Consider the following 14324-nt stretch of genomic DNA (forward strand, 5'->3'; position numbering starts at 1 on the left):
TTAGTGTTTGTAACATAACTGTCTGTCTGTGTCTCTCACATATGCACAGGGCAAAAGCAGATTGTGAACCCAGCAGATGAGACTCAGGCATTCCTAGAGTTGGCCAAATTGTGCAAGGATCATACACTGGTTGGCATGAAGTTATTGGATAAAATTTCATCTGTACCCTGTGGGGAACTATCTTGCAGTAAGTAAATAGCAAATAATACTATATGTAACTAGCATTATAATAACATTGGCTATTTTGGGTTCTGTATTACATCATGAAGCGTTTGGAGCACTGGTGAGGGGAATATTCATTGCTAATTTTTTTTCTAAAAACGCTAAAAATTATTAAAGAGAGATTTCAAAATGTATTCATAAGAAATAGATCAAAGCATAAGTACCTAGGGCATCCATACATGAATTCACTATCCTCTCTAAGACTGAAGAGGAGTTCTTGTACTAATAGCTTGGAAATTTCAAGTCAATAAGTTATTTAAAGTTTTGTGGATGGATTTAGAAAAGTCTTCTGGCCAAAGTCTTAGGAAAGTGATTTAGCAGCCTGGTATTTTACATATTTCTTTGTTAAATATTTATAGGTTGTCTTTGGCTAAAACTTCACTCCCGTTGTATAGCTGTCCATTCATGGACATGGTGTAATTACGCTTACAAAATGTAGCCAAGATACTTTTGGCAGCCAGCCAGCAGTGGCTAAGTAAGGTCCTTTGTAATACTGAAAATGTCCCTTTGAGAAAAAGGATTTTAGTGAAAGTTCTCTGTCCCAAAGATTACTAAAATTAACACATGTGCAACTGGAAGATCTCCATTCATAGCCTCTCTAGTACGTTGGGGTAATCTACAGCCTGAAAAGAGCTTTATTCAGAAACAAAATCTTGGTTAAAGTTAAGGTTGAAAGTGTGTTACAATAGAATCCAGCTAATTACACCTCCCCCCCCCCCCCAACACTTATTTTTAGATTTTTTTTAAAAGAATGAACAATTAAAAGATCCAGACAGTTTTCCACTTCGATATAATCTTTCATCAGTCGCTTTTATCCCACGGGGCTTGCACTGTCACCCAACCTTAACTTTTCCCCCTTATTTTGGAGATACGATGTAGGACAAATGCTTTTTTCATATACTGATTGTTAAATGTGGGGTACAGACTTTAAAAGAAGTCCCAGGGAACATTCAATTATGCCAGAGTTCTATAGCTTTTCCAAGTGTAATGTCTAGGTATTGGAGTAGAACAACATTTTTATGAATGGAATGGGAATGAGTGATTAGTTTGATGTTCTGAAATGTGTTGATTACATGCTGGTGAAGGTTTTTGTAAATTATGATGCACCTTGCATGTATTTGTCATTTATGTGGTGTAATAGCTCACATTTATAATGAGTGACAAAGTAGCGTGTGTGTGTTTGTATCGTGGTAGTGCCTAAAAGCTGTCATGGAGCAGGATCCCATTGTTATGGTGCTGTTATGGTATATTAAAACCGATTCTCTATAGGAAAAAGAATTTCATAATATGCTAGTCATTTATTAACTTTTTGAACACATTTTTGCACACCTTGGGCGCGTTAAGTTTGGGTCACCAGAGTAATTCCAGTGTAATGATTATGGATAAGCAAAATAACTTCCCATTTCCTTTTCTGTCTGTGCCTGGGAGCCTTCTTAGCTCTTCTCTTCCCTGGGGAGAGCATCCTCTTCCCCTGCCACCTGTTTATATCCCTGCTCTGAGTCCATGGTTAACCCTTTTCCCTGCTGGCTAGTTTCAGGTGCGACAGTGAAGGACACTGTCACACAAGCCTGGATACATACATAAAATCGTATCTCCTCCCCTCCTCCACCCCACAATGTTTAATAAAGTAAAACACCAAGTCTCCTGCTTCCAGACCCTGCGCAATTAATCAGCCAAATGTGAATCTTTTATCTGTGCTCTAGTAAAATGGTTTATCTGCAAACGGATACATTTAATCCATTTTAAATTGTGGATGAGTGAACTTGTTCCATCTCAAATCCCACCTGGTATATCAAATATATGAATGGTCTTTTCAAACCAAGATGCAAAACTTTGGATCTTAGTGTGGAAAAATGGACTTATTGCTTCAGCGCTGTCTCATGGCTGGACATGATGTAGCAGTCTTTATTTACCACCCCCTGCCACTCCGGTCCTTCTGTGGTCTCTCTTCTCATGACTTGGCCCTCTGGCCCGGTCACTTCACAGTCTCTCCTCTTCTGCAGTGTCAATGTCCCACATGGGCAGTGTCCCACTTGACAGGTAATTGATATAATGTCTTTCGTTCCCCTAAGGCTCCTCTTCTGTTCCACGCAGAGTAGTGGCCCCACAGCTCCTCTGGAGACTTCTTACCAAACTCCAAAGCAAAACACAAACTACAGTGCAAGCAACTTCTTCCCCCTCCCTTGCGCTTACATTTTTAATCCATCCTGTGTCCCTCCCCCAACTCTCTATTCTTCTGCAGAATGCTGACTCTCAAGAGTTACCTCCTGGGAGTCTTGTCTCTACTCTGGATCCTTCGTTCCTGTCTATCCCAAGGCTGTCTGCCTGTCAGGTGGCCTCTTCTCAGGCCAACTCCAGGAGTCTCCTTCACCCTGATGCCCTCTCCCATCAGGGCCTGTCCAAGGGTGTAAACGCCCTCCTGAAGCTCCTCTTCAGTTGAATGCCTCCCTGGGTTTTTTCTCTGTAGGCCCAGGTCTGCCCTTTTGTCAGAGCTTATCACTCAAACATGCTTCACCCTGGTGGTTTCTGTCTCTCTTCAGGTCCATTCTGTACTGCTCAGAGAGGGAATGCAGTTATTTCCTTCTCTCACTGTAGCCACCTCCTACTCTGAGTATCCTGTCTTTATAGAAACTATTCGGCTTCCCCCAGCTGGAACTCATCTTTAATTGGGCCTTGGCCACCCTCCAGGTGTAACCATGTGGTGTTAATTGGCCTCTCAGGCCCACATTAGCCCTCTCATCGCCTGTGTGGGGTAGATCCCATCACACTTACCTTTTCAAATTGAGAACTGACCTGGTATGATGGTGGCTGGTCCATACGCTGTGCATTTGTCAAGCAGTCTCCTTTCCTTGTAAGGATTATATTCACATTGCAGAGAATAATCCAAAGGGTCAGATTCTAGCACCAACTGGAAAACCAGACTGAATGTGTCCAGTTACAGAAGCTGTGAAGGGCTAGATGCCTCTGATTCACTTCTAGTGCTTGTAACTTGAAAAATGGTAAATCATCTGCCAAGTTAGCAGCGATTTCAACAGAGATGCAATGACTAACTTCCTCAGCTTGTTAACTGAACCACCCACATTTTCTCATTCTCTAGCTACAGAGCTGCTGATTTTGGCCCATAATTGCTTTAGTCTGACATGTCACATGGAAGGAATTATTAGAGTCCTGCAAACTGCTCGACTTCTCACTGAGGCACACTTGGCCCCCAATGAGGAGTTCGGCCTTGTGGTATGTATCCATCACCATACTGTGCTAACCACACTCTGTACACAGCTCTCCATGCAAATGGTAGCAAACCACATGAGCATGTGGACTAGATGGCTCATGGAATTGGAATACAAAGCTTTCCTCTCTAGGTCACTGGTCTTTGCCCAGCCTACATCTATAGAGCCCAAAGGTTGTTACCTTTGTGATGTGTGTTTTGTGGCCTGATGATCACAGCTGCTACTGGCCAGGTTTCCACATCACAAAGGGACCACCATAATAGTTTGTTAGAAAAATGGATGAGGCTGTGGCAGAATGGAGGGGTGGGGAGCATGCAATGTCTTGGTTTTGGAATTTCAAGGTTCGTCAGACATTGTTTTGTGAAATGCAATGATCCACATTAGCAAGCTAACCTGCATCGTCTATTGCTGCTTAGTAAAGGCCCCACTTGACTTGAAACATACCTACTTAGTGACATGAGATGTCATTCCAAGTTGGAATTACTGGAGGGGACTGGAAAGCTCACTGCATGGATTGCACGTGATGGAAAGCTTTACTTTTTGGGGGGTGGTTATTTGGGCTGTTGATCATTTTGCCTTTTAAAACAAAAACAAAAAAATTTAAAAAATTTTTAAAAGGAAACAAACTAACCCTAATATACATGGCTGCTCCTCTGTGAGATAAGATTTTCCATTATCCACTGATCTTTATGCCGTTCTCTCTAAAGGTCCGACTCCTTACTGGTATTGGAAGATATAATGAAATGACGTACATATTCGATCTGCTGCATGAGAAACATTACTTTGAAGTGCTTATGAGAAAAAAGTTAGACCCGGTAGGTGCAAAAAACAAAACCAAAAAACCCACTAACGTGTGTGAGTGAGAGTGAGTGAGTTTAAAAATGGATACCTTCACTGCCAGTACGTTATCTGGGGAGTTTAATAATTTATGAGTATTGGGATTAAAATCTCACTCTACAAAGCAAATGTCTTTAGATGGTTGATGAATACAAATCACAATTTTAAATGAAATACTTTACCATGTTTTCTTCTTTCTTGCATATAGTTATAAAGAGACTCACGTGATTACTTTAACAGCTTAGATTGTCTCATGATATCCTAGACACAGTAAAAATCAGTGCAGGAGGGAAGGAAAACAGCTATTTCTCTCAACTTCAGTAATAGAAATTTGGAGGACCCTATATATTTTGTGCTGGGTTGGACCCTCTTTGTGTTTTACATGATAGCTACTCTGTTACAGAGTGCTGACTTACAATTAAACATACAGAAATTTGGAGGCTGCCAGACTTTAGCAATTCTGTTAAGTATAATTAGGAGTCTGCTATTCTCAGTGATACTTTAATCATATTCCCATTATGTGTTGAAATGTTTGAGGGGAAACTTAAGGTGGCGTGCTGACCACTTTTTTTGAAAATTGATCTGGATTTGATTTTCCTTGCAAGTTCTTTAATAAAAACCAAAAACACAACTCTTTTGAATGCCTGTTCTGATGCCCTTTCTCCTAACCAGAGTGGAACGCTGAAGACAGCTCTGCTAGATTACATAAAGCGCTGTCGGCCAGGGGACAGTGAAAAGCACAATATGATAGCCCTGTGCTTTAGCATGTGTCGAGAAATTGGAGAGAATCATGAGGCAGCTGCTTGTATACAGCTTAAGCTCATTGAATCTCAACCATGGGGTGAGTAGGAATTACGGAACCAAGACTAAGTGTGTTTGAATATAGCTTCTCATATAAACATATTGCATCGCTGTACATAATCAAAACTTGGCTTAATTTAAAATACTTCGTAAATTAAGGGCATTTTTTCTGTCAGATGCATTGTTGTTTAAGTGAGATATGGCTGGTAAACACAGTTCCAGTTGCCTTTCCTGCTGACCTGCACGTAAAAATGGAAAAATCCATTTCCATCAGCAGGATGCACTGAGTGGCCCAACTAGCCAGGCTCAGAGGTATTATTTTGTTGCTCTTCCTTTCCAGAAAGTTGTGGTGTTCCTGGGTTTTGTGCTGGTGGAACACCCCATTAGCACCACTAACCAGGTGTGTTAGGACATTATTCCGTTTTCAAAGTATTTTCTACCTTTGTGGGTATAATAGATACTTTAACCAGCCTAAACTTCCAGTGGTTGCATGCATGTCATAATGAATGGAGCATGCAGGAGTGTCACTGTGGAACAAGACCCAGTGGGGGTGTAAAGGGATCTAAAACACTTGAGTTCTGTTGAATGCTTTCCTTAACCTGGTTTGTTGAGGACAGTCGACACACATGACAAAAGCAAATGGATATTTTGTATTTGTTTTCAAATTGCCTTTAAAACTCCTGATTGGATTACTGTAATTGCTTGGAATTTTGTTCTGTACACAAAATGCTTTGTGCAGAGTTAGTGCATGAGATGCTTTCTAAGGTATTTTGGCATGTTGCTGCCTTCTGAAATGTCGGTAGACAGAAATTTTCAAATGTGAGTTACAAAAGTGTTTGTTGCATATTGTCTGCTGCTGCAGCTGTAAAAGCCTTGGGTGCTTGTTTTAAAGTTCTTTTTCTGTTTCAGAAGAGTCTCTCAGAGATGTGCCTAACTTAAAGAAACTGTTGATGAAAGCTCTGACGCTCTTTATTGATGCAGCCGAAAGTTATTCTAAGGTAAATTGAGATGGAATTGGAACTTTGTAAAGTATTAATTATCAGCATTGGCCAAGGAAGGCTGAGAGATGGATTAAGGCTGAATAGCAGGCCGAGCTTCCCTGGGAGTTATGCTCAGAGACCCATCCTGGTTGGAGAGGAAAAGGTGCTTTTGAAGCAGCCACCCATGATGTGCCACATTGCAGGGCAGGGGCAAAACAGATCCCTCTGACAGAACCTAATACCTGAGCCTGCTTATCCATGTGACCACTGAATCAAAGAGTAACTTGTTGCTCCCTGCTCAGCATTTAGTATCTGGGATTAAATTTAGAAGTTTTCATCTCATGGGAAGGAGAGCATCAGTTGGCTTTGGTGCTGAGCTAACCGTTTTAATCTGGGGTGAGGGAAAATAGAACAGTATTAAAGGTGTGATTAAAGACTGGCCTCCACTTATTACAATAAAAGTGAGTTGCTGAGTGGGGCTTCATATATAGGTGCATTAAAAGTGATTAATCAAAGCAACTGCAATGATTTACAAGACAAAATACTAAGATAGGTCTGAAGCCTCCGGAGCGGTGCTTGGGAACATGCACCCCAGCTTTCCGATAGAAACGTTACGCCAGGAGCTTGGTTTTGCTTTTTTGTTTTGACTCTTGAATTAGGATTCCTGTATCCGCCAGTCCTTGCGCTGCAACCGGTTGACAAAGCTGATAACCCTCCAGCTTCATTTTCTGAACATGAATCAGAGCACGATGTTGATTAACCTGAACAGACAGAACCTGATGGATTGCATCATGTCCCTGCCCAGATTCTACCAGGTAAAGTGACTGAGTAAGGGATGCTGCATCCATTTCACTCACCACAGCACTATAAAGGCTCAAGGTGAAATGCTGCTCCCCAGGTTTATAATAGAAAATATGTTTGAGAATAAAGACAGCTGGTAGCAGTGGCCATGTTACAGGCAGGTGACAGCACCTGTAGCCCCAGCAGTGTGGGAAGCCAATGGGAAAAGGCATTTTCCTTCTCAGCTTCTGGAATTCACTTAAGGCAGGAAGGACCTCAGACAGAAACAAAGACTTTTTAAAGAGAACCAATAGCCCTTCAACACCAGAGATGGACCCTCCCTCCAACAGCAAGTCGAAGTGAAAATATTCTGGCCTCTTTGGTTTTCAAAGTTAAAGGAGATGAATTCTCCAGACAAAATATGTTTCCCAGTTGTGTGGCCTTTGGACGTTTTCACTGGCTGTTCAGTGACCCCTATTTTGCCATGTCTTGTCCTTTCTTTCCCCCTCTCGCCATGTTCTTAAAGAAATGTCAAGGGGACCTGCCACTCTGTGTTTATATGTTAGCTACAAAAGGATCTCTCAGAACTGGGTGACTGGGCAACAAAATGGCAGATGAAATTCAGTGTTGATAAATGCAAAGTAATGCACATTGGAAAACATAATCCCAGCTATACATATTAAATGATGGGATCTAAATTGGCTGTTACCACTCAAGAAAGATCTTGGAGTCATTGGGATAGTTCTCTGAAATCATCCACTCAGTGTGCAGCGGCAGTCAAAAAAGTGAACAGAATGTTGGGAATCATTAAGAAAGGGATAGATAAGGCAGAAAATATCAGATTGCCTCTGTATAAATTCATGGTACGTCCACATCTTGAATACTGTGTGCAACTGTGGTCGCCCCATCTCAAAAAAGATATATTGGAATTGGAGAAGGTTCAGAAAAGGCCAACAAAAATGATTAGGTGTATGGAACGGCTGAAGTATGAGGAGAGATTAATAAAACTGGGACTTTTCACTTTGGAAAAGAGACAACTGGGGGGGATCTGATAGAGGTCTATAAAATCATGACTTGTGTAGAGAAAGGAAGTGTTATTTACTCCTTCTCATAACACAAGAACTAGGGGTCGCCAAATGAAATTAATAGGCAGCAGGTTTAAAGCAAACAAAAGGAAGTATTTTTTCACACAACACACAGCCAACCTGTGGAACTCCTTGCCAGAGGATGTTGTGAAGGCCAAGACTATAACAGGGTTCAAAAAAGAACTAGGTAAGTTCATGGAGGATAGGTCCATCAATGGCTATTAGCCAGGAGTGGCAGAGATGGTGTCCTTAGCCTCTGTTTGCCAGAAGCTGGGAATGGGAGACAGGGGATGGATCACTTGGCGATTACCTGTTCTGTTTGTTCCTTCTGGGGCACCTGGCATTGGCCACTGTCAGAAGACAGGATAATTGGCTTGATGGACCGTTGGTCTGATCCGGTATGGCCATTCTTATATTAATGTTTGAATGTGTTTATATGTTAATCTTCTGGGTCTATTACAAAATCCTGTCTTCTCCTTTCTCTCTTCTCCCAATTCTTAAGGCCCCAAACTGCTCCAAATTCCCTTTAACTTCAGTAAGAACAGTATCTTCTAGCCTTGAATTTCCATCCTATTTTCAAGTTTCTTCTTCCCTCTCCATCATACCTACTCCCCACTCCACATCCCTCTGTTTATCTATAGTTCCACAGTGACCCTTGTGTTCCTCCTTAAAAGAATGGCCTTGAGACAACAGTGTAAAGAACTGAGCCAGAGAGGCCATGGCAGTCTGCACCTGAAATGCTTGACTACTGCCAAAGTGCAAACAAAAGCAGGCAAAACCACGTGGCTGGAAAGCTTCATCAGTTAAACCAGCTTGTGGCCCATACTAGTCAGTAATTCTGGCATGTTCTCCTTCTAGGTTGCTATTGTGTCTGAGGCTTATGACTTTGTTCCAGACTGGGCTGAAGTTCTGTATCAACAAGTGATTATAAAGGGCGACTTCAATTACCTGGAAGAATTTAAGCAACAAAGGTTACTCAAATCCAATATATTTGAGGAAATTGCGAAGAAGTAAGTATTTCTGCAACCCTGCATGGCTATGCCTTTTGTCTTTCTGGCAAGTGACTTCAAAGAGAGTGGTTTTATTTGTATTCGCTTATAGAATACAAGTCATCTGGCGTGGTGTCAGTCCAGTACACTGCTTGCGGAGAGCAAAGTTCAGGAGGGATTCTTGCCCCTTCTTCCCAATCTTAAGCATGTTGTGTTGCGGAAACCATGTGGTTGGCCCTCCGGAGGGAGTAGCACTGTAAAGTAGTCTGCCCCTCCTTTCTAAGAGCAGCAATGCTAGCTTGGCCTCTGAGGTAACTGCTCTGCCCTCCTCACCAAGTGCCACCGTGGGAGGAGATCTGGGAACATTGAGGGGTAAAATGGTGATCCCGAAGTGAGTGGCATGGAGATCCCCAGAATGCTAGTTGTAGTTGAGTTTTGTTGTTCTCTCACATGACCTTCTCTCAAGGCAGTAGATACACTGTTTCAATAATTGTGCTCTTTGTAGGCTAGTGTGAAAACAGGTTTAATTTATTAATTCATCAGTGCTTAAAGACAGTTCATAACATAGATCACTTGTTTTTATACGTACAAAACTAGTTTTTGTTGAGCTAAAAAATTATTTCCTGAATGAAACTAGTAACAGTGTTGTTCTTTCTTTAATTGATCTCACAAACAACGTGTAAGAAATTAGCAGCTAATTCTTCCATTGCATAGTCATAAGGAGAAGTTACTGATATGCCAACAAATTAAATGTTTCAATCATCTCTCGCATACCCAGTTCAGATCTTCATTCTTGTACCTTCTCATTGACCTCACGTGCAGGTTGGCAGACTCCAGCCCAATCCATAAAATAACTATCCAGAGGTGGTGTGAGAATTGCTTTGTGTGGCATTTTGTGCATGTCAGTCACTCTGATTGCTGTGAAGGGGAAGGAGGATTGTGTGGCTAGCACAGGGAGTCAGGACACTTGGATTCTATTGCCATCTCTGCCATAGACAATGCTGTGAAAGCACGTTGGCTGAGTAACTACCCTATGTTATTGTTGCCACCTCTGTTGGGTTCCCTAAGCCTTGTTCTGTTGGCCCTTTGTTGCATCATATGCAGAATGAGATTCACTGCTCCTGGTGGCAGAGTCCATGTGCTATTTACTATATTGTGAGGCACTTCGCACACTTAGGTGCTGTCAAATACTATCAGCCATTTAGTGTGGTGGAGAGAACTTCCTGCAGGGCTCAGAACTCTTTATAACCTAGTCAGCTTTTTGTCTTTAACAAATGTCTAGCTTTAACATAACCTTTGCAGAAGAGTATGGAGAAGCAAAACACAAATCCTTTCCAAGAACCGTCTGTTCCATCTCCACAAGTTCCTCTTCCCCCTCAACCCCCTCCACAGCCTGCATTTTTCTTTAGATATCAGAACTTCTTCCTATCTCATGTGATGTTCTTCAGCTTTGTCAATCTTATTTGTAAGCTTGCCCTTTCTCCCCTTTTAATATAACACAAAATTCTGTCTCAGGGTCAAACAGCACCAGCCAACTGAGACTGCTCAGAAAAATCTGAAGACGTTACTGACCTACTGTGAAGACATCTACCTGTACTACAAATTGGCGTATGATAACAAGTTCTATGATGTGGTAAACATGCTTTTGAAGGATGCGCAGACTGGCTGCTGTCTAAAGGATATGCTGGCAAATTAGATTCCAGCCTAAGTGAGATGAAGATTCTCGCCCAGACAAGCAGCAGTACTATGGCTTGCACTGTCCAGCTCCTGGTCACTTGCTGCCAGGTGCCTTAAAAAATACTGGTTTCAGTATGTGAAATTTACTATAAAATCCCAGCACTGTTTTGAACGTCCCTGAAACACAGACACTATTGACCCAAAGTTGTTTTGGACAATAAACAATTCTTAATATTTAAATCAGAGTTGAACAAAATGTTTTGTAAAAGCCTGCTTGGTGGGCCTAGAAGATGGTGCTCTGGCCAGCTGGGATTTCAGCCAGACTTTATTCTAAAATGACTTTGGCTAATTTAGGGGCATGGATTACTGGCTTTAGCAGGAATTGCATTCAAGCCTCCTTAAAAACAAAAAACTGCCGAATGCTGAGGATCTTACCGCTGCAGAATTAATGTGTGGTACTTACAGTAACTTAAACTGAACATCAGATCAAATATTTATCTGTTTAAAATAGGCTAATAGATGTTCTGCTGACCTTACAAGACCATTAGTGCAGGTACAATACTTGAAACATTCCTATTAAAAAGTCTCTTGCCTATTTTTCCAAAATCTTCAGAGGAAGCAATTTGCCTAGGATACTCCTCTCTAGTGCTTTATGCAAATGAGATTATTTTTACCTACCCACTGTAAGATTTATAGGAATACCATAATAGTCAATGACAAAAATGGACTACCTCTGTATTCACAATCAGCTTCCTACTTAACAGAGTTAAGATGTTATGTACTTTTAGAGTGCACTCTTCTTTTACCAGTGAAACAAAGGAGAATTGGCTACGTGAACGTGTGCTGTGCGCACACACTATCACAAAGTGTCTAACATTCACCATATACAATTGTTTTGTTTGCTGCTATATTTGTATTATAAAATCTTTAAAGCCTCTAGCATTGGTATTGACTGGCTGGGAATAAACCTCCTTACAGCTGTATGCATTTTGGAAACTCTTGCTTAAATACTAGTTCCTAATCTTTGTGTCTTACATGCAAAAGTAAATCACCACTGACTGCTTTGGGGTGGGGTCATGTGCACTAGTTAACTGTTTAAGGCAAACTTATCCAGAAGTGTTTGGAAAAAGGGGGAAAATCTGTTTCCAGTTTTCTGAATAGTTCCAAAATATCTAGACATTATTGTTCATAAACTTTTTCCTGGAGTGTTCTGACAAGTTCTGTCTGCAGCATTCCCAGGTGGTAGCCTATCACTGTAGTAGGAATATCAAATATAACAACTGGGCTTGGATGTCTTTCAACAGGCTGTTTTAAGAATGATCCTTCCATCAGGAAAAGCCTCATCGCTGATCCTTATGACACTGGTGTGTAGGGGAGCTGAGTCTGCTCTAGTGGAAGGGACCAAGTATTTCTATTGCCATAGGCTGTTTTGTCTCAGTATTCAGCCCCCACATTGAGTTGCACTAGTTCCACTCTGACAGAGCAGCGCCTCAGGGGAAATGAAGGGCTAGAGTCTCAGGATTTGCTTCCTTGCCCTGGGCTAAGAATGTCTTCGTTTGAGTAGCTTTCTAACTCCCAGAAGTACTTTGAGCACAGGAAGGCTTCAGGTATGGTTAAGTTAAATGTTCAGTAAGACTCAAATGCTATTTACCTTTGGCTGTACCAGTGTATTTTAAAAGCAAAGACCTATTTCTGGAGCTGGGTGTCTTGGCTGGAAGTTTTCTGTTCCATAACCCAGAGTACACACATTTCATAAACGGGAAAAATTGTCCAACTGTAGCAAACAGCTTTTCCTCAAGCTGCCAAGAGCATCCAGTAGCCTAATCATATTCAGCAGTGTTCCCATTCACCTACACACTGCAAGCTTCAGACAATTTTGTCTTAGTTGCTAGGATAATGCATTTTTGTATGATTAAGATTCAGGTAATTTGCTCCTTGACTATCCTACCAGATACACTGACTATTGGAGTTCCATATTTCTTGGTAATTAATAACCAGCTGAAGATTCTTTATCCAGTAAGTCCATTGATTAGTGGCTCTTGCATTTAATTGGATAATAAGATTATCTTGAAGGTCTTGTGTTTTGCAGCTGCTTCCATTCCATTCTTAAATTTAAAAAATGGAGGTTTAATACATATAAAGAATACATACTACAGCTGCACAGTGTAGGCTATAAACTGAATTTACTATAGAACCAAATGTGCTAACTCTATTGAAGTCAGGAGGACTAGTCACATACTTAACATTAAGTATGTACATCTACAACTGTTTGCAGCATCAAGGCTTGTTTGACATGGTGCAGTTTTGTTTGGAATAAGCACACCTGGCTATTTCTGCTAAAGCGATCTTAACAGTTGACATCTAAGTGGGATGTTTCTTAAAGATGAAATTTAGTTAAGTGGGGTGGGTGACTGCTTTTCATTTTGGGCTATTAGTCTGCACTTGGTTCACATTTTCAAGTTTATTTTAATGATAAAGGCTACAAAATAACTTGAACATTGATTCCTAAAGCACCATTCTTCAATTCTACCCCAGAGGCAGCTGAATTTCAGTTCACACGTACATCTCTGAAAGATTTTTTTGAGCAACTGAAAGCAGTATTGTTGCTTGGGAGTACCACAGGTAGAATGAGGAAGCAGCCAGCCAGCCTCTGCCAGGTAAAATATTTTTTCCATAGAAAAAGCAACACAGTGAGGATTTTTCATGCCTATTAGCCAACCATGTTTTAAAGAAGGTCCTGTCAGATCCAGGCTACATCTTTAAAGTGACACTGTAAAGTCACATGAGGTAAACAAAACCACCACCCCATACATTAGAAATTGGCTGCCCAAAAAACAAGAGCAAGACCATTAAGGTTAAGTAAGAAAAAGGTAGCATTATGACCCATCTTAATTGGTATAATTTGAGAAAAAAGTAAATTCTAGTGACACCCAAGAGGTAGATACATACCTGACAACTGTGCTTGGAGGTAGTGGAGCATCTACAGTTAGTCCCCATGAGTTGTAATACTGGGGAAAAAGTCAAGAAAATAAAGACTGATCACAAAGCTAGAATGATGCTAATGCCTTTCGGAGCGTGTAGAAATACACTTGAGCTAAAAAGGATGAAGGCTGTAGAGCTAGCTGCACCTCTGACACCTCACTTGTCTCTAGATGCATCCACATCTAAGCTCTAACCCTGCGGCAGTGCACAAGGCAGGCTTTCCTTCTGATCCTCCAGCAGAGATGCAAGAGAGCATGTTTGCCAGGAACAGCTCTGCCAGCTGCATCTCCCTCTCTCAGTAATGTGACTGTTTAGTGTCCTTTGATCTTCAAGCTTCCAACTTTGGTTGGCAAAACAAGTCTTGTACCTTTGGCTGGAGCCTGGAATTATCACCCCCCCAGCCAGTAGCTCGGGCATTATCCAGCAATGACCCCCCACCATGTTTCCCAAGAGATGGCTTATTGGGAGACATTGTATCCTCTCCCTCTGGGGTTTTGCAAACATCCCTGCTATTAAATATTCTAATATAGCCATAAACTATCCCCATAACCAGGTTACATACAGTATTCAGGCCCATGCCCTTCAGACATTCCATTAAACAGTTTTAAACTACAATTCTGGCCCTTAACAAAATTCCAGTTTTGTTTAAGCTGGAGCTCTGTGTAATGCAGAAACAGAATGACCCGAGACTACAGACTGAGCAGAGATGTCGCATCTAACATTCTTTCACCCTTTAGTTAAGGG

The 14324-nt window shown here is 41.4% G+C and overlaps 2 protein-coding genes across 4 annotated transcripts in view; one reads left to right on the forward strand and one right to left on the reverse strand.

Moving 5' to 3' along the window:
* The window catches only part of SPG11 (SPG11 vesicle trafficking associated, spatacsin), a 60338-nt gene extending 48757 nt beyond the window's left edge, over window positions 1-11581 (forward strand). The window contains exons 33-40 of one of the 3 annotated variants that reach the window (XM_037910267.2): window positions 50-187; window positions 3320-3453; window positions 4157-4264; window positions 4959-5127; window positions 5997-6085; window positions 6727-6882; window positions 8791-8942; window positions 10437-11581. In XM_037910267.2, coding sequence (XP_037766195.1) covers window positions 50-187; window positions 3320-3453; window positions 4157-4264; window positions 4959-5127; window positions 5997-6085; window positions 6727-6882; window positions 8791-8942; window positions 10437-10617 — 1127 coding nt within the window. In that variant the 3' untranslated portion in view covers window positions 10618-11581. Of the gene's footprint in view, window positions 1-49; window positions 188-3319; window positions 3454-4156; window positions 4265-4958; window positions 5128-5996; window positions 6086-6713; window positions 6883-8790; window positions 8943-10436 lie in introns of those variants that run through there. The other 2 variants (XM_037910268.2, XM_043524370.1) reach the window with 2 other exon arrangements.
* Window positions 9429-14324, reverse strand: part of EIF3J (eukaryotic translation initiation factor 3 subunit J) — a 29280-nt gene continuing 24384 nt past the window's right edge. The window contains exons 8-9 of the mRNA XM_043524372.1: window positions 13548-13606; window positions 9429-12703 (exon numbers count right to left, since the gene is read on the reverse strand). Coding sequence (XP_043380307.1) covers window positions 12661-12703; window positions 13548-13606 — 102 coding nt within the window. The 3' untranslated portion in view covers window positions 9429-12660. The remainder of the gene's footprint in view (window positions 12704-13547; window positions 13607-14324) is intronic.

This window comes from Chelonia mydas, chromosome 10 (assembly GCF_015237465.2).
Source record: "Chelonia mydas isolate rCheMyd1 chromosome 10, rCheMyd1.pri.v2, whole genome shotgun sequence".
NCBI classification, from domain to species: Eukaryota; Metazoa; Chordata; order Testudines; family Cheloniidae; genus Chelonia; species Chelonia mydas.